At 48.4% G+C, this 23,419-nt stretch overlaps 1 protein-coding gene across 1 annotated transcript in view; it reads right to left on the bottom strand.

Annotated features, from left to right (window-relative positions):
- Positions 1–12,398: 12,398 nt before the first annotated feature.
- LOC144161985 (sodium-coupled monocarboxylate transporter 2-like) overlaps positions 12,399–23,419 on the bottom strand; it is a 67,033-nt gene continuing 56,012 nt past the window's right edge. Inside the window, exons 15-16 of the mRNA XM_077692524.1 lie at positions 15,154–15,251; positions 12,399–12,943 (exon numbers count right to left, since the gene is read on the bottom strand). Coding sequence (XP_077548650.1) covers positions 12,833–12,943; positions 15,154–15,251 — 209 coding nt within the window. The 3' untranslated portion in view covers positions 12,399–12,832. The remainder of the gene's footprint in view (positions 12,944–15,153; positions 15,252–23,419) is intronic.

Genomic DNA, 23,419 nt, shown 5'->3' with positions numbered 1-23,419 from the left:
ACACACAGACACACAGATAGATAGATAGATAGATAGATAGATAGATAGATAGATAGATAGATAGATAGATAGATAGATAGATAGATAGATAGATAGATAGATAGATAGATAGATAGATAGATAGATAGATAGATAGATAGATAGATAGATAGATAGATAGATAGATAGATAGCCGCTGAGGCCTCTGATGATGTAGACCGCCAGTTTCTGTTGCTCTTGGAGACTCGCTGCAAAGGGTTGTAAGGGAACTCCCACAGAATGTGGTCCTGGATAGAGGGAATAAGACAGTGTGGACAGAGTGGGACAGGGGTGTCTGGCGTGCGTTGGAATAGATGAAGATGAGTGGGTGTGCGAAGTGTATGTGTTTGTGCCTCGCCGAATGACTACTTGCTGGCGACGGGTAAGGGCGGAGTGGCGAGCAGGGAACTTGCGACGGATTTATAGAAGGTCTGCTAAGGTGGAGAGGCAGGGGGAGGACAAAAATTTGTACCGCGGGCGTCGACAAGGGTCCGGAGGAGATCTTCGAGGGCAAGCTGATGAGCGCGCTCGTTCCCTGCAACGCCTGCGTGACCAGGGATCCAGTGCACGTGAAAAGGCCCTTTAACGTTAATGAGGAGGGATAACGCAGAGGGGAAGGCGAGACCCTAGGCCAGGTGGTAGCATGCTGACCTGGAATCGGTGTAAATATAGGTCTTCCGGACGATGGATGTGTTGTCAGCAGTGGCAAAAGCGGTGGCAAGAGGTTCGGCTTGGGTGGAGGAGGGGAGGGTGCAGCTTCGAGTGATGGAGTAGTGAATAGTACCTCGTGAAGTGATGAAGGCGACTGCACCAAGGTTATCTTCAAATGCCCCGTCTTTGAATACATGGCGGGTGTCGGTATCACGGTTTATTTTCGTGGTTCAGTATGCGCCACTTATAAGACTGCATTTTGGGATTGCGTTCCTTGTCCATGTGGCGGTGAATGGATGCTACGCTAATATGTTGGAGTATTTTGCTGTCTACAGGAGTCGGTTGAGGTCGGGGGGGGGGTATGGTGCAGATATCCTAATGTGCGTCAGATATGAGGACGGGTTGCAGTCTCGAAGAGCGGGTGAACACTAAGTTGCGCAAGTCGGGTGCTGGTAGTGAAGAGCGGAAGACCCATAGATATATTTGTTGCTTCGCGGATAAGAGCGTCAAGATTCCTTCTAAGGGGCGCGTGAGAACGACATGCGGCGCTTGATAACGAATGCGGGAGATGATAAAAACATCGCGCAGTTGAAGAAGGTCCTGCTCTTTGACTCCCGTGGAGTGTGTAGTGACACGACTCATCATGTTAAAAATGGGTTCGGGATGACGGAGAATGCATTGTATGGCCGAACCACCTCCTCCATCAGATTGCATGTGAAGGCCGAGAACTTTCAAAGTTTTCTGTGGGCGAATGGTGTAGTCGTGATGATGAAGGAAAGTTTGAGGTTGGTTCCAATGAAGGGTGTGCACACTGAGCAGTGAAGTTTTCTCATCCGCGCAAGCTAGACCGATAGTGTGAGCTGCCAGATCAACAGCTCCGACAGCGGCTTGAAAGGTCTCTTGAATGAATCCTGGACTGCGGCAATTTATCCATATAGGGATATCGTCGGCATAGCGAGAGTAATTTATTTCGGGGAAAGATTTTAAAGCGCGATGGATACGGTGGATGGCGAGGTTAAATAATGTAGGAGAAAGCACCCCTCCCTGAGGAATGCCTCTCTGTGGGTGAAGTACCACGTCAAGCTGAGGTCACCAATTTGTATGGACAGGGTACGAGATTTACGAAAGTCTCGGACGTAACTGTCCACGTGCGAGCCGCACTTTGTATCTGCTACTTCTGAAAGCATAGCGTCGTGATCCACATAGTCAAATGCCTTCACGAGGTCTATAGCGAGGATGGCGTTAAGCTGGAATGAGCTGGAAAACGTATGATGCTGTGGCAACTCCCTAGCCACTTCCTGCAATTTCTGTATGGCGTCATACAATTTTCATTGTGCGACTGGCGGCCGCAGGCCTAAGCTATCACCAAGAAACATGAGTGGGCGATTGTAGAGGGGCCTATAGCTCCGTTAGCTCGAATCAGTTGAGACAAATATGTTTTATTCATGGCCTGCATGCACTGCGTTACTCCTGCTGCTATTAGGTCCTTGTGTTGCGAAATTTGAAAGTTTTTTAGTATTTCTAAGGTTTTTCCGGCGTCTTTCGTGGCTTGATTGGAGGTTAAAGAGTTACCAGAGGCTAGTTATATTAGGAGGGCGCAGAGAAGCTTTCTAACGTCAGCTTTGCTTCTCCGACTGCCTCGCGGATGGGCCTTGAGCGTAGAAGACGATGTCGAAGCGACGGTCACGAGATTTCTGCGCGTGCCACCTCGTTCCTCCGCAGCGGCGGCATGAGCAGGTGACCGGTGCCTTCCATCGTTCCCATCGGCACAACATCTAGCCCTGAGGATGCAGGAGCCGCAGCCGCTGGACGTCCAATGAGTCCCCGCCTCCCCTAGGCCCCCTCAAGGATCGGGACACCGCGAAATTTCCCACCTACAAGAGTGAGTGCCTCTAATTCTGCGTTCCTCTCAGGGCCGTGTCAGTTGAACGGGGTGATAAAACACTTTCGCTATGGGTTACTCATCTTTCAGTACAACGCCATTGCCAGGCAACTTCGTCCAGGAGCCCAACAGCTCCCGAGTATTTTTTTTCTCGAGATAGTCGCAGTTCCTAAGTGTTCTGTTCGCCGTCCTAACCTCGCACTCTCCGCTCCTGTCAGCTTCCTGGAAGACAATGCGAGTTCGTCGTCGGCACATTCGGTCACACCTCTGCGGGAGGATAATTTCTGGCCCGGCAGCGTCGCGTTCACACCAAGGTCTTTTTGGAGCAGGGTCGGTGCTGTTAGACATTCCGAATGGTGGGATTTGACACCCGCTGCATAGCTCTGCGGTCGATAGTAGAAACCAGTACCTTATTGTACTCTACACTTTGTAATATATTGTATACCCTTGCTTCTGCCTATTAAAAATATTAACCAGCTCGAAAACTTTCCGATATAGGCAATGGAAGAGGTTTCACGATGCCTTCGAAAACAGAAAACATTTTGTGTGTACCGCTGCCCCTAACACGGAAGCCGCAGTTAGTTTAGCGCTAATACCTTCGGAAAAGCGGAGAACGCGTGCAAGCTAATCAGAAAAAGGTGCTTGCATTTCCTTTAAATTTTGCATCTGCACCCGCCAATGCCGAGTGCCGCGCGCGTCAGGAGAATTTTCGAACCATCTTCAATGGGCGCCGCGTTTTGCTTAAGCCACGTTTCGTTTAAACAATGAACCTGCAAGTGTGGTTTAACCGTTCGTTGTTCTTCACGGGCCCTAACGTTGATAGACGCGCGGAAATGTAACCGGCTGGTTTTCTGTTTAACAAGCCCTAAAATCAGTTCTGTCTTGTCTCTCAAGTAGCGACTTAATCGAAGTCTTTTGTCTCGTCGTGACCACGCGCGCAGGCACAGTCGGGTCCCGGTCCCGTGCACCCATAGCGCAGCCTACGCTAGCGGCTATGCCACAAGTCTCTACTATTCTCCCTCTCCCGTGTGTCCGCTGCTCCCGCGTTCCCAGATCTTGTTGTCTGCCGTGACGCACCCGATTTCCGTTGCGGAATTTTCTCTACTCGATTACCACCATTTGGAGCGCATGCGGAGCATGCATATCGATATAAATGGCAAGATAAGCAGCATCGTTGTAAAAAATTGGGACGATCACGCATTATGTGCTAATTGTCAATGCAGCTGCAGGCGCGACATCTTATAACGGCAAGATTTGAAGACTATTTAAGGACTAGTTTTAAGGACTATAGTTTAGCTTGGGCTACTAAAACGCGAAAATTTGGGATCGTCTGTCACCCAAATTCAACCACCCGCAGATTAATGTATTATTCATCGAGGCGTGCATGTATAAGAATAGCAGTTTTAAAGAAGACTACGGGAATTCTACATGCGCTCATGCAGCGCGAAATAAATATATACCCCACAAAAGCAGCGTATCTTAATTAAGAATAGACGTGAAATTGGTTTTTAGTATAGAAAATAATCAAGAACACATTAACAAACTGGCCGTAGCTTAACTCAATTATGCCTGGGTGGGCGTAGCTGGAGGAACGGTTGATGTTATGGTTTAGCTTGGTTCTCTGTACGGTTATGACGGTTATCGAGGCGTGCGGCTCGGTCTTCCTCCGTCTCCTCGGCTCGCTGCCTCCTCTTGGTTTCGTTCAGACGACGAAGCCTGTCGTATGTCCGTCTCACCGGCTCACTTTCCATATCTGACGAGGAATGCCACCGAGCCGCGCATTCTATATATGCGAATTTTTATATTTCTAATATATATAATAGTCTTGTATTTTAATTATTAATTATTTTATTTTAGTTTATTTTTACTTCCTTCTATCTTTTTATGTTTTATTTTTGTTTTATTTTTATTTTTATTTTGAGTTTTCGGCGTGGGCAGCGGTCCTGTCAGCTGCAGCGGCTAGGGAATCGCTAGGTTCCCCAGCCACCGCAGGTTCCATAGGAACCGCTGCCATCTGGGGAACTGCTCAGCTCCCGGTGCGGCCACCGGTCACACCGAAACGGCGAGAATACGGCCGTTGGAGCTCTCGCTACAAAAGGGAGGAGAGTTTCGCGTTTTCCGAACAGATGGCGCGCCAGTTGTGCCAGCGCGGGAAAATTAACCGTGGGCAAAGCGCAAGGGGAAGTGAAGGGCCCGTTGGTTCGTAGCGGCAGAGAGGGGGGCGGGTTACATTGCAGCGGTTCGACGACAGTCGCAGCGGAGCAAGCAGATACGGGGCTATTATTTAATCGTTCTCTTACAGGGACAGGCAGCCGAATTTCGTTGAGTATGCTTCCTTTATCCCAATTGAAAGGGGCATCACTTTAAACAGCTTAACCCGAAAATGCTTTGCTGATAGCGCCCCAGAACTTTTGAAATCTGAAATTTTAGATATACCAGCCAAATTTGTCCCGCCAAGAAAAAATTCTGGAAACTATGACAGCGAGTCTTGCGGAAACGCACTTTTAACTGCACTTGAAATGAAGAGAGGTGTTGAAATCAACGGAATTGTTTGGATACGTAATGTAGTGTCACGTTTAGACACTAGGCGTCGCCACCTTTCAGACTTATTACTTACCTTTGCCAAATTAAAATTATTTCCAACTGTTTATTTAAAAGTTCCTTGCAGTTAACCCTGCATATAAAACGCTGGATTTCATACCAGCTAGAGGAAATGCACTCAACAAAAATCGGTTGTCTGTCCCTTTAATGGTTTCGAAAACATCACAATTCGACAGCATACACAAAGGCAGGACTGCATATTTCGTTTTCCATTTATTGGTGAGGATTCCAGCCTTATCACTGTGCTTGGCGATGTGATTCACCGATTTATCTATGGGCGATCTTTGTCCAAAGCATGTGACCCTTGGTCCTCTCTGCAAGCAACCATTCGGCTTTCTGGCTGAGACTGGCCTATGCAGTATTCTGTAGTTGATGAAGCCGTCTGCATGCCGTCACTTGTTTTCCCTACCCTGTTTCTTTAGGACCCATATGTAAACTTGAGCATTTGTCTTTCCATTCTTTTGATGCCCTGTGACAAAATGTCGCAATAAAAGAAGGCGACCATTGCGAGCACTCGTGCTGCTTGCTAGTACAGCGGTTTGTGTTTAGGGCGAAATATTAAATGAGCGAAGACAGGTAATAAGTAAACAACTTGTTCTACCGCTTTACAAGTCTCGCATCTAACTTGCAGGTCCCCCCTTACTGTGGGTCCTCCTCGCCAAACTACAGCCGGTCGAGCCGACACCAGGCACCTTTACCACGAACCATTACAAATCAAAGCCGCGAGCTTGCTACCTGCTCAAGATGGCTGAAGCTCACCGAGGCCCAGGTTTTGACGGATCACGAAACGCGACTCCGATCACGCCACTCGGACAATCTCCAAATCTGGGTCTCCCGCCACCTCCGGCAGTACCAGATCAAGGTGTACCGGCGCTCCTCCCCTAGCTTCAGTCACAGCAAGTCGGAGGGGCTCCGGCATTGGCCTTTCAGCTTCTCGAACGCCGACTCGGCAAACCCAAGTCCTGCTTCCCCGGCTTCGGCCGCGCCACCTCGGCAACCCCACGGTCCTCCTCCGCCGTCTCTGGCCACTGCGTTTCAAGAAGCTATTTGCATTGAGCCACCGCCACAGCAGGTTGCGCCTCCCGCGGCAACGACGACCGGGACCAGCCAGAAGGAGCAGACGCAGGAGGGAAGCAGCACCACAGAAACGGTGCGAGGCGTGCCGTCCGAGTCTCCCAAGAAGGAGTACCTCGCGGCGGTCGAGGCGTACGAGCAGCAGCTGGGGCCGAACATTCTGCGGGGCAAGATGTACATTGAGAGCATGCCTGCGGACGCTGTGCCGCCAGAGCAGAGGTTTTCTACGCGGACAGTGGCTCTGGGGATGGCGCCCGGAGAGTAGTGCGGGTTACAACATGGCGATGGGTCTGGGACTGGGGCAGCCTTGCGGCGACGACGTCGGTTGCCCCATGTTCCGTGAGAATTCGCGATTCATCGGGGAAGACGGCGAGCTGCCGCGGCGGGCCGCGTCAAAGCAGTACTCGGAGAAAAGGGCGTCGGACCTCTTACACAAGGTACGGGTGTACATCGAGGAGCTTCGCGCAGACAGCATGTTCGAGCAAATCCACCCAGAAGTCGCGGGATATGAAACTGATGGAAAAGACGAACGCCGGGACAGAGCCGGCTGTCTGCCGCAAAGCAGGACAGCGTTCCCGCAAAGCTTCCGCGATGATGGTGATGGATACAGATGAGTTTGGCCCACAAGCTCGTCAACTCGGCGCTTCCGGGACGACTACGACGCCCCGAGGAGGAGCCCCTCGCCACAAAGAAAACCCTCGAGGAGGCGGCACGAGTCGTCCTTGTCGATCTCCTCTTCCTCCGACGGCAGATCGCAGCGTTCGCGCACCCCTCGGCGACGCAAGGATGATTCTACCAAAAGCTTAGTCTACGACCGGCTAAACCAAAAAACAAAAGGTCGTCTTTGTCGTCCAGCTCTTCCCTTTCACGCAGCCGAAGACGCCGGAAGGGCAAATCCGCAAAAAAACGTTCCTCCCCGTCGTCCTCCTGCTCCTCTTCGGACGTTCGACGGGGGAAGAAAAAAGGCGAAGGGGTTGAGTTTAAACGAAGCGTCACCGGGCGGATGTCATCCGAAGCGCAGAGCGACCTCGAAAACATTCGTAAATTTGCGAGGCGGTGGTGAAATCCCTAAGGTGCACGCGGGATGGCAACGGCTGCCCTCTTCTAAGCATGCTGGGTATACGGGCGCGCGAACAGGAGAGTCTTAACAGACGGCCATCGAGGAACGTCGTCGACCTTCAATATGGATGAAACAGTGCCCACTTCGCGACTTGTCTTTCTGGCACAGTTATCTTACCTCTAGCCAAGAGTGTGCAATGTGTAATTTTTATCGCGTGTTCGCGTGGTATGAATAGCCAACTTCACTATACCGAATATACTGTGGTGTTTTCTTGAAAATGCTTTAATATTCTACTGCGGGGTGATTTCCGTTTGCGATCTTCGATTGCGAACGCACTGCCGTAAAAGCCTCTCGAACAAAATTAAAATGTCCGGCTGCTTTCAGTCACTGCTTTGCACCGTTAACACACAATAAATCTTTCCGCCATTAAAGCATGGCAGCGTAATTGTAGCAATAACGGTATACTTGTGAGGCATTTGGGACTCAAGTACCTCTGCCCCGCCATACCCTGAAGGAATGTTTAAGGCATTCCTTGCCCACCTGGTCAAGCGCGCAATATAGCCTACTACATTAATGCAGAAAACAGGGGCGTGTAACCCTGAGATTAGGCTAAGGTAAACGGTCGATAGTGGCGCGGACCTGGAAGAGGGGCTCAAAGTTGGGGCTCTAAGGCCAGAGCTCTAGACGCAACTCGAAAGGAATAGTAAAATTTAGTAGAAAAAATTCACAGCATATCCACGGGGTGAATGATGATGAGTGGGCGAAGCTCCTGAGGGGAAATCATCGGTAAAACCGTGACTCTTCAGTGAAAGTTCGCCCACTACATCTGTGTCCGAACGTAACGCCTAGAAAGTCTCGCTTAAACCGCGCGTCGGCACCTTGGGGCTGAGCTCGCCTGATGCGTTTGCAGACGCCTCACGAGCTCTCACTGCATCGGGGTCTGTCTGCCGATACGCGCGCTTTCTCGCCGCTTCCCGTTCTCTGACGTTTTGGAGATCCTCTTCGCGCCGCAGCCGTGCCGCTTCGCGTACGGCAGGGTCCTCGCGCCGTTGCCGTGACGCTTGGGCCTCTCGTTCTCGAACGCTGGGATCTTGGGGGCGGCGTCGCGCAGCCAGACGACACGCTTCGGCCTCCCGCCCTCGTACGGCAGGATCTTGGCGGCGGCGTCGCGCAGCTTCACGGAGCGCTTCGGCCTCGCGGGCTCGCACATCTGCAGCCTTATCCATCGGGCGACTCCGAGCGCGCGCCAACAGCGAACGGATTTTATTACAACGCTCCCCGCCATCTAGTAAACAATCCAAGAACTAAACTAGAGGTAGCCACGCCATCTAGTAAACAATCCAAGCGCATCTTTTCATCATATACAAGTACCGCCATCTAGTAAACAATCCAAGAACTAAACTAGAGGTAGCCACGCCATCCAGTAAACAATCCAAGAACTAAACTAGAGGTGGCTACATACATACGTCGAGGATGGACAGACCCACGCCTTAAGGAGCTTCGCCCCTAAAAGTTAATTCAGGGCTGCGCAGTAAAGATCAGTTGTAAGTAATCGGGAAAAGCTTCCGCCCTAATGATGGTGATGGTGGTGGAGTGATAATGATGATGACAGCGGATAGCGTACGTGTCGAAGGCTCTTCTTGGCATGTCAAAACTTTTTTGCCGAAAACACGGAGGATGCTAGAATGTGGAAGCGAAAGATTAATTGGACCTTTGCTTGGTGTGCTGCTGAACCTTGTGGCGAACTTTGCGACCGTACACGTCCGTACACCTCCCCCTGCACTAATTTCTCTCCCTCGCCATCGCCAGGAGACCTCCTGTTAATCTTTTGTTGAACTCTGCGGCCGCGCCCGTCACAGCGTCACCAGTGCGAAGCTGCTTCCGCTCTCGAATCATCGGCACGAGCATTTTGTTCCCACCCGCCGTCACATTTGATCTGTGTAGGTGTTCGTATCGCACGAGTTTTTGTGGTTTGAGTAAAAGGAAAAGCGCTGGAGATATTATCATTGATATTGTAGCGAAACCATCGTCATCGTTATCGTCAGTGCCACAATCATCATCAGCGGTGCCTGGCCAGCGTCAGCAGTTCCATGTGCCGCACACGAGATCAAACGTGCTGGGTATACGGTCGCGCGAACAGGAGAGGCTTAACAGACCGCCATCGAGGAACACCATAGACGCGCTACCGATGTACGGGATCGAAGAGAGGAGCCGCTGGCGAAATTTTGGCGGCGAGATGACGGTACAGAATGGCGTATCGAGGCCGGTGTTGACGAACTTCTCCATTTTGACATCGAGGAATTTTGGCCTCGAGGGGGAGGGCTGCGACAGCGGCGTCACGAGGCCGCCATCGAAGAGCTTTGGCGAGCAGGCGCAGCGCATACGTTCTCATGGATCTGTTTACAGATACAAGAGCAAGCCGTCGGCCTTCAAGAGGGTTAAAGAATGCCGACTTCCCGACTTGTCTTGCTCGCACACTTAATTTCTTGCAGGCGCGCTCGGTGTGGGAGCAGTTTTTATCATATTGGCGTGTTATGAATAGCCAACCTTACTACACTGATCATACTGCGGTATTTCTACTGGACAATGCTTTACTATTCTACTTCAGGGCCATTTCCGTTTTTGCTCTGCGATGGTCCACGCACTGCCCTAGAAGCCTCTCGTACAAATTAAGCGTCTGGCTGCTTTCAGTCTAGTTTTGTGCCGTGTAAACCTATAGAATGTTCCCGCCATTTGTGCATGGCAGCGTCATAATGGTAACCATCACCATAGGCGTGCGCAGGGTTCTCGATTAGGGCCTAACAGTCAGAAGGCAGTGCAGAGACGGGGAGTGGTTATATATTCAAATGAGATAGAATTGCAGTACAACTGCTTTGCAACTCGGTGCTACGCACGTTATTAACCAGGAAAAGTCGAAAGAGGCCAAGCTTCGCAATAGATTAGTGATAGCTTGTTTCCCACAATGGCCTTTTTCTGCATCCCCTCTTCCAGGGCGGAAAGTAAACAGCTGTTTGAAGGTAACAAAGGTTCCGAAATTGTTCCATGATGTATCGCGGCAGGCCCCACTGCGCCTATCCCCCCCTTTGCCCCCTGTGCGTCTCATGGCCATCACGGTATCCTTGCGAGGCATTTGCGAGGCAAGTAGTTCTGTCCCGCCATACCCAGGAGGAATGTTGAAGACATTCGTCGCCCACCTGGTCAAGCATGCAGTACAGCCAGCTATACGGTAATTGGGCGTGGAATCCTGAGAATTGACAATAGGCGAACGACCAGGGTAAACGGACGGCTAACCGATAAAATGGGGACACACAATGAGGGTACGCAGTTGGGGTAGTAAGGGCAGAGCTCTATAGAAGACCTATCTCGATGGAGGAACGGAATGGTAAAATGTATGACGATGCGGAATAAACATTTATTAGAGCAGCCAACAAATGGAATTCGGGGTGCGCTGTCAAGAGCCGTTGTATGGAGAAGTCTCCGTCGTGATGATGGGGATAGTGGTGGTGTGATGATGATGCTGACAGCGCATAGTGTACGTGTCGAGGGCTAGGTTTAGCTTTCATGGAACGTCACAGCTTTTTTGCCGAAAATAGGGGGGATGCTTGAGTCTCTGCAAGGATGTGGAAGCAGAGGATTAATTGGACGTTTGCTTGGTGTGCTGCTCAACCTTGAGGCGAACTTTGCGACCGTACCCGTCCATACACCTCCCCCTGGACTCATTGCTCTCCCTCGCCATCGCCAGGAGTCCTCCTGTTAATATGTTGTTGAACTCTGCGGCCGCGCCCGCCACAGCGTCACCAGCCCGCCCCGCGAAGCTCGTTCCGCTCTCGAATCATCGGCACGAGCATTTTGTTCGCACGCGCCGTTACATTTCATCTGTGGAGGTGTTCGTATTGCTCGGGTTTTTGTGGTTTGAGTAAAAGGAAAAGCACTGGAGATATTACCATTGATATTGTAGCGAAACCATCGTCATCGTTATCGTCAGTGCCACAATCATCATCAGCGGTGGCTGGCCAGCGTCAGCAGTTCCACGCGCCGCACACGAGATCGAAAACGAATGTCCAGCCGGGCGGTAGCTCGTCTTCGCCGCTCCCACTTCTGGCCGGGCCTACGCTCTCCCTCCAAATAAATGTAGGAAGCCGCATCAGCCACACCAACCGAGTCTGCTCCCTACAATATTATTGAGCTCCGCAGGGAGCTCACCTGCAAACAACCCAATGTGGCGGAGCGGGAGCAGAGGGCGAGTCAAACAGGTTGGTCGGCTTCTGATAGCGGTGTACCCAAAGCAGCTGTTAGCATCAGTAGCAGAATAAATAATGCAGAAATAAAAAGAGAGGAACGAGACAGTGACGGAGATGGAGAAGGCAACAAACGTGATAAACTTACTGTTATTTCTTACATGCACCGGATAGCGCACAATTTGACAAAAAAATAGGAAAAAGAGCTAGCGTAGAAGTTGTACTTTCTGCTCCCAACAAGCTTTCCTCCATGCGTTCGAGAGTAAACAAAACCAAAAGAACAATGCAGTCTTGCTCCGTAAAGCACGATAACCGGTTTGTTGAATGCGTCAAAGGCGTCGTCTATTCTTCGGCTGTCCTGTGGGAAAACGTACGTAGGCCAAACTGAACGATGCCTCAATGAAAGAATAAAAGAACATAACTATAACCAGAGTCCTTCAATGCTTTACTGGTCACAAAACTTCGGCGCTCGCTTCATGACCGCGCGCGCCACTACAGGCGCCACCGTCGCACGCAGGTCATCCAGCCGCCGCGCGTGCGGCGTATTGGCCAGCTCTTGTAGTGCAAAAGCTCGCTGCTTTTGGTGTCTGCGCGCTGACTAAGTGTGTTTTTTTTCGTAGTAGTAAGCGATGAATAGTCCAGTTATTGTGTTTATCACCTGACCTCAATGGGGTTTTATTTTTCGAAGTAAGTTACCGTAGACTTCGGCCGCGAACGGCAACGGCTTCTGTGTGCTCATGCACAAGCGCTGCGCCGTCGTGTTTACGGATTTTAAATCTATATTGCCTTTTCTGTTGTTTTGAGAGCGAGGTATGGGATTCCGTAGGTAATGCGGCTAATAAAGAGCTTTCGGTTGTATGAGATCTGGGTGGAATCTTCCCTGGGACGGGAACACTCTGGCTCCATTCTTATTGCGCAACACTAACGACGACTACGCTCTGAACGTTTTCTGAAAGCGAGATACGAACAACAAGCCGACGTACGTGGCAGGGGCTGTAAAAAATCAACATTAAGTCATTAGTAAATATATTGGCATGCAGGCCTTCGTACACGTACTCTAGCATACGCGAGAACAAGTTAACTCGCCGACTACTTCAACGCCCACAAATTAGTATTCAAGACACTGAAATCGATTCGTCAAAATTTTTTATGCGACCTCACTCAACCAAACGCAGTTGAAGCTGAACTCGCGCTATGGGAAGCTTTACCGGGCGTCGATGTTTTTCTTTGGAATTCATTTCAGCGAGACATCAGCCGGAATCGCTACGAACATTACGAAGGCCTTGTCCGCATTTTTAGAGTATTCGTTTAAGTTTCGCAGCTGGTAAAGCGGGGCGCGTCTTTATTTTGCAGAGGCTGGATTTCCAAAGGCGAATCATGGAGCTGCAGTTGATCCTCCGGGTTACCGTGTTCAGCGTTCTGCAAAAGAAACGAAGTGAAGTACATGTGAGATGAACGGCACGGTACATTATACATCATTTTTCGCTCTCTCTCGGTATGTGTGTGCGTGCGTGTGTGTGTGTGTGCGTGTGTGTGTGTGTGTGTGTGTGTGTGTGTGCGTGCGTGTGTGTGTGTGTGCGTGTGTGTGTGTGTGTGTGTGTGTGTGTGTGTGTGTGTGTGTGTGTGTGTGTGTGTGTGTGTGTGTGTGTGTGTGTGTGTGTGTGTGTGTGTGTGTGTGTGTGTGTTAGAGAGATAGAGAAGGCTCTATATTGAAAAATTCATCGTCACTTCCACTCTGTGAAGAAAAGAAGGACCAGCAACGAAGCTATGGTGTCGTGGCGTGGAGATTAACGGATCTATGCGTGAAACACAACACGTCTGTTTGTGGCTTACGATTGAAAAGTCAATGAGCTGAAAGAAACTTGGAAGGAGCAGGGCTTTATTCTAGCGCATAGACATCAAACTCCCCGTTCCCCTCCCGTAAAGCAAAAATAAAGGAAAAGCAAAAACCGAAAGGCGAAAAGCAAAAACGCGTGTGTTTGAGATTTCGGCGCACAATAAAGATCCCAAGGTGGTCAACATAAATCCGGAGCCCTCCACTACGTCGCGCCTCATCGCCTGTGATGCGTCGTGGCGTTACACCCCAAAATCATCATCCCCTTCCGTAGAAGCTTATGTACTAACAGCGAGCAGAAATTTCAAAATATATATTTCCCTGTGAACTACTTAGCTGCTAAAAGTAAGTAAATCTTGGTGTGTTGTTAGAATCGTCATACAGGCTCACGATCACATAATTTCTTTCGGGTTAGTTTTGATAAAACAAGAGTTATAGCTGTTTTCTATAACCATACATCTTCAGTATACAGCCATACATTCACAGCAGACGGGAATTACTTAACGTTCTCAACATTACTGTGAACGAACTACTTATGACAAGTCAATGAAACTCGGCATAATGCACTCAGTCGTCTTAGTGGCCAATTTTAGTATACTTTTTTATAGATTACGAATTTTGGCAAAACTACACTAGTTATGGAGCTACGCAGTATTCGGGAGAAACTAGAGAGATATTTTTTTTCTTGTCGACGCGACTCTCAGACGACGCGACTCTCAAACTCTGTGTTAGACGATCTCACTTCTCCGTCTTTGCCGCCGCCAACGGAGGCGACGAAATCCGAGGCAGAGACGGGGAAGTGAGATGCCATGCGCTAGGCGCGCACATGACCGCTACACGTGCCGTGGGTGGAGCGCACAAAGGCGCGATAGGTGGCGTGACGCTATCACGTGGCATTCATCGAGAACGCAAGGTGTAAACCCGCAGATGTACTCGTCGAATGCACCGTCGGTGTACACCTTTTCCGCGTGTGCTCGTATCTCAATCGGTAAGACAACGGGCTCTCTCTCCGTTTCTCTATTCGTTCCAGGTTCTATTCCAGGCGGTGCCAGTAACTTCTTTTATTTGTTCGCGGGAGTTTCCTGTTGACACCAACGGTGCGCGACAGAACCCTTGGGGGGTAGAGCTAAGAAGCTTCGATTTAAAATAAGCGTCGTTTCAGTTACTGAACGTGAGTTTCGAGCAATTTCCCTGCTTAGGGCCTCCCCCTCTAGGCACACCACTCCTCCTGGCCTCGCCTCCCTCTTCAATCTCGGAGGTGTCAGATGTCGTCTAGCCGATTTTACAAACGGAGAACTGGCGCTGAAGCGTAAATATGTACTGCATAAAAGCCACTTCCGCCCCCTGGCAGTATAGGTATACGCCTTCGCAAAACGTTAGGAATCGGATAAATTGCGTGAAAATTTGGAACGATCTCGATAGTCGGGTTGAGGAGGCAGAACCATGCCTACTGTAATGTGATCGGACAGGGTGCCAAATTTTTCCGCTGTGACACTAATCTGAAAACGCTCTCTGCTCGTATGACGAGAATAGAAACACCGAGTATTGATACCATTCGTAAATGACGACGGCGAAGTATTCGTGTTGTCAAGGTAACAAATGTTGCGAGAAATTAGTCAAACATATGCGTACGCATAAAATGCCGCGCTACCTGAAACAATGAACATTTCGTGTTGAACTGTACGTTTCACTGTGAGCCGAGATGTGGGCGCTATCATTTGAATGCTGTTTGCCACAAACGGAGTGCAAATCATGTGTTCCATAGAAAAAAAAAAGACTGATGAAAGTTAGGTACCTTTTTGATGTGCCGAAGGAAGCCTGCTTGTTTCCACAGCTTCAATGCCGGGGGGCTTGAGAGTTCTGCAGCTCTTTCCAGGTTATCGCCCGGTTTAGCTTATGAGAAAGCGAAAGGAAAAGTTAGGTTAACCGAGCCCCATATCATGCGGAGCAGTACTTTTTAGTGGTTTTGGGCACATCACAAACTCATACGACAGAAAAAAAGCTAAAAGGAATAATAACTACTGCCTTTAAAAGATAAAACGGTAAAACTTGCAGGCGACATCTACATCTACGTATGGGTGTTTAGATGCAAGACGTGATAGCGTAACTTCGACTGCCAGGGAGCGTTTTCGAACGCAGTACCTGTATTTACGACCTATGCTTCACGAGCACTGAAAGTCAGAGAAGAAAGAAAGACTATCAGGCAAGGTTTTTAATTGCTGTTGCACAGAAGAGACAAAGCCCGTTGCGTTTCTGTGGCTTAAGATGTAAGCGTGAAAGGGTGCGGCTGCGGATTGGTTGTTGGTCAGTTTGAGCGAGAAGGTGTAAGTGTCAGTGTTTCAAAGTGTTAATTCTGCAATGGTTAAGCCGGCCTGCACATTTCTGTTTTTTGCGAAGAGGGAGAGTGTGTGTATGGAGATATTTGTTGCGGAAGAAATACAGTAATTCCTCGTTATAACGAAGTCAGCGGGAGAGAGAAAAAAAATTGTTATTAGCGGTATTTCGATATAAGCGACCAGTGGAGAAAGGCTAACTCATTTGAGCTTTAATTCTGCCACAGCTGCTAGGAATCAAAGCACAACATATTCGCTGAGGCAAAACATTATTCAGGTGCAAACAAGTCAGTGAACTTTGGCTATTTCAAGGTGTTACGGGGTGCGAGCAACACGTGCTCCTATTTGGCCAAACATTGCATGACGCTGTGGTCCTAGAACATAAAAGTAGCTCTGTAAGTGGCGACTTTTATAGGCGGGCATGCGGACGTCACGGAACGCTACCACAGTTTTGCGCTGGAAAGCGCCGCAAACACCGTGGCTCGAGTCTGAGGTTGTGTTTTTTTAGGTAAAAAATGGTTAACGGCTCATTGTGGGTACACAACGCAATCATGATAACTGACCGGTTTTGGGCTAGTAGCTTTGCATGATCACTGGGCAAGTTTTTCCCGAGGTGTGCAGCCGTGAAGTTTGCAACACAAGAGTTTTTTGGCGCCCGGTTGTCGACGACACTGCTAATTATACGGTTCGAGTGTGTCAGTCTTCGGGCACCGTCGCGTCCACGGCATTGAGCAATGTCTAGGAACAAAATTCAATGGCCCTACCACGCACTTGGGCCGTTTTTACAAAGTCAGATGGGGCGAATCGAGCTTGACCGGCTCGAGAAGATCGCCGGGGAAGCACCAGTTTGGGTTGACCCGCCATGTTGACAGCCTGACTCGCCGCTGGGTCGCCGCCGCTCGGCGCCACCTCCGCTCGCCACTCTGCTCTAAGTGCGTCAAGCTCTTCGTGAGCTTCGAGTAATGCGGCCTAAAATGCACGCCTTTGGGTTGGGACCAGAAGAAATTTCGCATGAAGCGATATTTCGAGTAATCTCCGTTCACAGCGTAATTTTCCGTTAACAGCGTTGAAGTTATTAAAAAAAGATACGGAAGCCTTGGGTGACTCAAGAACACATAAATATGATAGAAACTACAAGTCGCCTCTATAATGTTTTTGCGAACCCGCTCGGTGGCCAAGCTTAAACAGTTTAAACATTTCAGAAATCACCTGAACATAGAGTTGCGGTGTTCAAAAATACATTATTATCAACATATATTTGAGCCTAATACTCGGCAGCACCCTGATGTTGCTTGGAAGACGATAAACGATGTCCTCGGTCGGAATACTAATAGGTCTGCTGTGGAAATGTTAACTGTGGGCAACCGTGAACTTAAAGGCAAAGAACTTGCGGACTGTTTAAATAATCACTTTGTTAATACAAATTTAACCGATAATTACCCACCCGATATTAGCAGTCACAATAGCAGTTATATTGATAGCATATTTCTTAAACCAACAGACGAACATGAAATCCATAATACGTTTATGATCTTGCGAAATAACAAGTCACTGGATATTGATAACATTCAAATTCGACCTGTTAAGTGTGTCTTGCAGTTTATCACTTCCCCACTTGCTCACATCTTTAACTTAGCAATTGAGTCTGGCATTTTTCCCCGATGCCATAAAAAGAGCCCGAGTATCAGTTATATACAAAGGTGGAGGCAGGAACAATGCTACAAATTACAGACCAATCTCTGTTCTACCTGTTTTTTCCAAAGCGCTTGAAAAAATTATAGTTTCCCTATTAGCAAACTTTTTCGACGCAAAAAAAGTGCTGAGTCTCAACTTGGCTTTCGGGCAGGGAAATCCACAGTATTGGGTTTATTGTCCCTAAAAGCAAACATCATAAGAAACATCGAACAAAACTTGTATACAGTAGGTCTTTTTCTGGACTTCAGTAAGGCTTCCGACGTAATTAACCATGACCTTCTTACTGCTAAGCTTGCACAATACGGTATTCGCGGAAAACCTTTGCCTTGCTAGACTCTTACCTGCACGGCCGACAGCAATGCGTTATTATTAAAGGGGTCCTGAAATACCTTCCGTCGATGCATGGATGTACATGTAACCAAATAAAGGAATGTATTAGCAATCTCCTCCCGCAAGAAGTTTGGTAAAGCGATGAGTATTAGCTGAGAAATCGTAAATCAAAAACCGCGCGTTATCGTCGCGCCGCGTTTCCTCCTCCTTTCAACTTACTCTCCGCTGTTGACGACGCGCGAGCCTTCCCTCCCATGATGGTGCGCTCCTCAGAGGTGACGTACTTCCGCTATTGCGCTGCTCAGACTGTCGTCTGCTACGGGCAAGCTTTGTTGACACCATGAATCCCGCACTCCGCTCAAGGCTGGAAAAGCGAACGAAAAATCTGGCCGCATGTGGGCGGCGGCCTGGCTTCGCCCTTTCGCGGTGTACGTTGGTGCAGTTGCTATCGGCGGCACATGACTTTTTATCGGCGGCGAACTCGCAGCCGCACGGGGAGGATCGTGTGCTCGTTCTCTTTGATGCACCGCGCACTGTTTATCCAAAAAGCGCCGTATCAGATGTGGCCCCGCTGGTGCCGGGCTTATTTTGCGGCGGTTGTAATTCCTGCCGGCGGCATGTGAAAAAGACATTTTAAACTGATACAGAACCCGTGCACAAAACGCTTCAATCATGTGACCAGTTCAGCTTGGGGCGACGCGTGGTGGAGAGCGGCAACGTTGGCAAAACATTCTCCGCCGCGGCTCTGAGCTTTCTAGCGCTGGAGCGAGCGCCATTTCTTTGACAATCTCAAACATCGGTTGCCTTGGCAACGAGGCACAAACCGCTTAGAAGTCAGTTACGGTTCCGTGATCCCGGTTCAGCTCCGGGCCCCACCTCGCGACATGTGGGCACTGCAGGCGTATCATTCATTCCCATTGGGAAGTGCGAGATGCGTTTGGCATTACTGGAGCTGATGGTGTGTGTGTTTGGACGCCTTTGTTTCGCGATGAAATGCGACGCTGTGCTTCTGCGGGTGGATAGTGCTTCCCATGGCCTGGATTATCTTTCTCGAGCGACGTACGACTCAACCTCGCATGGGGTATGTGCAGTGTGCGTGGCTAAAAGCCATCTCGGCTTGTGCGCCATAGTTGACTTGCTGTTCGTCCCCGCAAACCGCGCGCGAGGTGAGTGCCGAATTTACGACGGGCCGGAGGAGGCAACCCATCGTCTGTCAATCGCTGTTCAGACTTGCAACATATGTTGTGACGTTGTGTTCGTTCGAAACGCATCTCTGGATTGTTTTGAAGTTGAATAAAAAGGTGTGCGTCAAATCCGGGCATCAGGCTCAGGGCGTTCTCTGCGATTGCACGAAAGAAGTGCCACGGGGCTTCAACGCTTTCTTTATGGAACATACTCAGGTAAGAGAATATCCATGTCGTGTTATGACCGTGTTGCATTCAATACAAACGGTTAAGCGTTTGTTTACACTTGTTTCGTTTGTCGTAAAATGTCCAAGCACTCCGGCACTACGCTGGCAGATCAGCCGGCGAGCCGACGCTGAGCAGAACACTCATTTCTTTGCCGGAAGTTAGTGAAAAAGTCGCCCAATAGCAGGATGCCTAGCTCATGACGAACATCTGGGAATCGATGACGTCGACATGTGAAGATGGCGGCGTCCAAAAACACGAAGGGAAGGGTGACAAAAAAGCGACAAATTTTGCAACAAAAGTGTGAGCTTTCCGCTGCGCGTAAAAGAGTAATACTTGGCACAGATAACGTTGACGACCCAATCTAACGATTGCGCTAGTTCATTTAGTGTGCTCAAAACGCCTTTCAGGCCACTTTAATAACCACAAGTCATATCTTTTACCTGTTTCGCAGGAAGTACTTCAGGGTAGTGTATTGGATCACCTTTTATTTATTACTTACATAAACGACATTGTCCACGTTGATGGCGAAGTTAAATTTATGATCTATGCTGACGATACCACTTTTACTGTCTCAGGTTCTAATCTAGATAACATAATTGTAAAATGCAATGAAGTCCTTAACAAGGTATTTTTGTGGTCCAAAAGGAATAAGCTCATAATTAATCCAAAGAAAACGAAGGCCATCATCTTCCGTGCTAAAAACAAACAACTATCTTTTTCTCATCAACTGAATTATGAACACCAGCCGGTTTCCATTGTTAGTGACCACAAAATTCTAGGAGTATATTTTTCTTCAAACTTAAAGTGGGACACTCAAATCGACTTTTTTAGCAAAACGTTGTCGGCAGTTACAGGACTACTATCGCGTTGTCGTAGCATCCTTCCGCTAGAAGCAAAGCTTCAAATCTACTACGCCTTATTTTATTCATACTTTAATTGCTGCATTTTGGTCTGGGCTACAACCACTAAAACCAACATGAATAGGATTGTCACAATACAGAAAAGAACTGTTCGACAAATATAAAATCTAAATCGCACAGACACAACCAGAGAAGCGTCTGAAGTGCATAATTTGCTACGAGCCGATAAAATGTATGAGTTTCGCTTATTGCAATTGTTCAAACGTTCACGTTTTCACCAACTGAAATTGTTGTTTACCTCTCCTTTCTGGCATCGTTAAAACCTTACTCACAGGCCGTGAAAACGCGCTGCACCGATATATGGGCGGTACCACACTTCCGTAGAAATTACGTTTCAATCATTAACTCATAATATTCCCATGACTCTAAACAAACACCAAGAAACTACTGGATACAGCAGGAGGTAGCTTCGAAAATACATGGTACAATTATAACAACAAAAAAAAGATCTGGAGTGTTCAGTCATTATTATATCTAGCTTCCGTGTCTGACTTGATGGTTATGTACAGTGCGCCTGTACAGTGTGTTGTACATCATGTTTTGTTTCTGCTTTCGTAGTTGTTGCATTGCGATTATATATTGTGTATATGAATTTTCTGCATGAGAATGAATCTAAATTTTCAATTCTTATTTCTGATCCTGTCATAAAGTTTGTTTCTTTTCCTTTCTTCCCGAAAATTGCTTCTTTATGAAATATTTTTGTGAAACTTAAGCAAAAACGTGTCTTATGCCAGCTGTATTTATGTACCTTGTCTGCTGTGCCTTGTAACGGCTTCCTGGCCTTTGTCAAGCTGTTCAAGCAGCGTTTAGCCAGGAAGTCGTCCAGTTGATTCTGGGAAAAATAAACCTGAATTGAAGAAAAAATTGAATTTGAAAAAAGCAATTTCGCCGTAACGAGGGAGTTAGTTTAGCTTTAGGAAAAGGGGGTAAAGAGTGCTAGGGAGCTCAAATTGAAACCTGAAGTCTAGGAGGAAAGATGCAGCAGCTCCTTCCCATGTCCTGATAGAAGTGGAATATGTAATGATTGAGTTGTTCTCCTGTGAGCATAACCTTGTAGATAACTATGTTGCATTGAAGAGGATGGACGTTTCCCTGATTTTAGCAGAGTTAAGTTAATGTGTGATGTTACCATTAAACGCTATCTCCCATATAGATTTGTAGATACTTGTGTTAGTTTATCCTCCACAGAGTTTGCGATTCTTCGGAATTGAGGCCCCCTTGTAGCGAGGGAAAAAATTGTGTTCCTAGGCTTAGCATGAGAAGGCATTCACAGCGTTTTTCTTGAAGGGGAATGCGGTAGCCGTGGTCGAAAGGAGGACGATATGCGAGCCGACCTTTCTGACTGGGCGTCCAGGTGACGCTATTATTTTTCTTAATTGTGGAAGAGGGTACCTTACAAAAGAGCTTAGGTATTCTGCCTGCAGAAAACAGGCAGAATACCTAAACGTGTAATAATGTGTACGCTTCTATTCGATAATTCCGCTAGCCGTATTGCCAAGAGGAAGTTTCCAACTTCCGTTTCTTTGTACCTGTACGTAGAAGGGCTATGCAATCACCAAGATTGCCTAAGTAGTCAACTACGACAACTGCTGCTTCGTACTTTCGTACGTGCCAGAGGCGGTGTACACTATGTGATTAAAACTTTCCTGAAATGAACTTGATCCTGCCATATGCCTATTCTTCTGTAGGTTTGGATCTACAATTTTGGTAGAGGAGGCTTTTTATGCGGAGTCGCTGAATTGGTGACCTGTGTATCATGGCGTGCAGTGGTTTCTTTTCAGAGGGTGTGCCTGGCTTCCATAGAATGACCGTCCCAATTCCGTTATGAAGACACAATTTGAGGGCGTTTTCATCGTCATCGTCATCAACATCCTATTCAGGTCGACTGCAGGTTGAAGGCCTCTCCCGATGACGTTCACCGCTCTTGTCCTCCGCTGCCAGAGTCCATTCTTTGCTCCGAGTATTGTTATTTTGTCCTTCCATCGATTCAATGGCCTTCCCTTCTTCTCGACCTTTCTCTGGTTGTCAATTCTATTACCCTGGCGGACGACCGCGTCTCAGTTCGTCTCACGTTCAAAGTTGCAAAGTTGAGGACTGCCCTTTAGACTGCCCTGATTGTGGTTTTCGTTTATTTTCTTTGGTGCGGAAAAATTTGTGGTACGGTAAGCTCTGCAATATACACCTCGTGATCAGTGGCTCAACGAGTGCTACCCCTAATTTTTCTTTTTTTCTTGCCTTCTCTTGGTTAGGCGTTTTATAATGCCGGTAATTGGTAACGGATTTTCTCTTTCTTGGCGACTGTGAGTTCGGCGCTGCCACTTTACTCTAGAGCCACGCGCAGCGCCCTTACGGGACTGTTCTCTGGTTGGACATCCGTACCTTCTTTAGAGTGATTTTTAACTCGGCCGCGTTGCGCCCTCCGTCGTTTGACAAATGGAGCTTGCAGCGGAGACAGAACCGCGGGAATGTTGTAGCGTATGTCGAAAATTCATTTGATTAGACCCCTGGGTTTTATTTTAGTTCGTTTCTACTCATAATGAATGCCTCCCGTGAGTTCTGAGAGACTGGCTTTAATACTTTGCCCCTCTTTAATTTAAGTGGATGACCCAATGCTGGTGCCGGCATCATTGCCGGTGATTACTTGTAAGGCTGGCCCAGCGGGTAAGGCGTCGCGCAGCTAAGCCCAAGGACGTGAGTTAGCTTCCTGGTCCCGGCGGCCGTCTTTCGGATGGAAGCAGAAAACTTAAACGCCCGTGTGTCGACACTTCGGCGCGCGTTAAAGAGCGCCAGGTGGTCGAAATTATTCGGGAAACTCCCGCTACGACGTGCCTCGTAGCTCTGGTGCAGCTTCGGCTCATGAATTACCGGTATTTTATTTTAATTTCTGCAGGAACGACGCTTTGATGGGGAGGCGTCAGTTGTGGGCATGGCTGTAGACCGTGTCTGCCGAGCATGCTACCACCGACTGGGCATAGAACTAACTTCACTCCGCAGGCGCGGCAGCTGCTGAAAATGCGTGCCCTTTTTTTGCCTCCCCCGTAGTATCATTGTCTTCCTTTCGGCACTTTAGTTGAGCCGATTCAGGCCAGCCCTCGAATCTTGCTGCTTCAGTCGTAGCGATAACGTATTCCCGTGGACACTTGATGAGCACGGCTGATAGCGGACGGCTAGCAGCCACGGAAAAGTAAAAAAATGGGCCTAATAAGCCTATCGCGTAAAGAGGAAAGGCACCCCTTACCCCCTCCCCCCCAAAAAAAAAATTAAAAAAAATTAAAAAAAACAACAGGGAGCGGAACGACAACGCATGTGTGAGTTCCTTATCCCTCTTGTTTATTTTAATCTTTCATCTCAGCATTTGACGCACATCAGCG

This window comes from Haemaphysalis longicornis, unplaced genomic scaffold (genome assembly GCF_048455015.1).
Source record: "Haemaphysalis longicornis isolate Haplotype H1 unplaced genomic scaffold, Haemaphysalis longicornis Haplotype H1 scaffold_12, whole genome shotgun sequence".
Taxonomy (NCBI): Eukaryota; Metazoa; Arthropoda; class Arachnida; order Ixodida; family Ixodidae; genus Haemaphysalis; species Haemaphysalis longicornis.
Note: the sequence above shows the minus strand (reverse complement) of the source record. Positions and strands in the feature narration are given on the sequence as shown.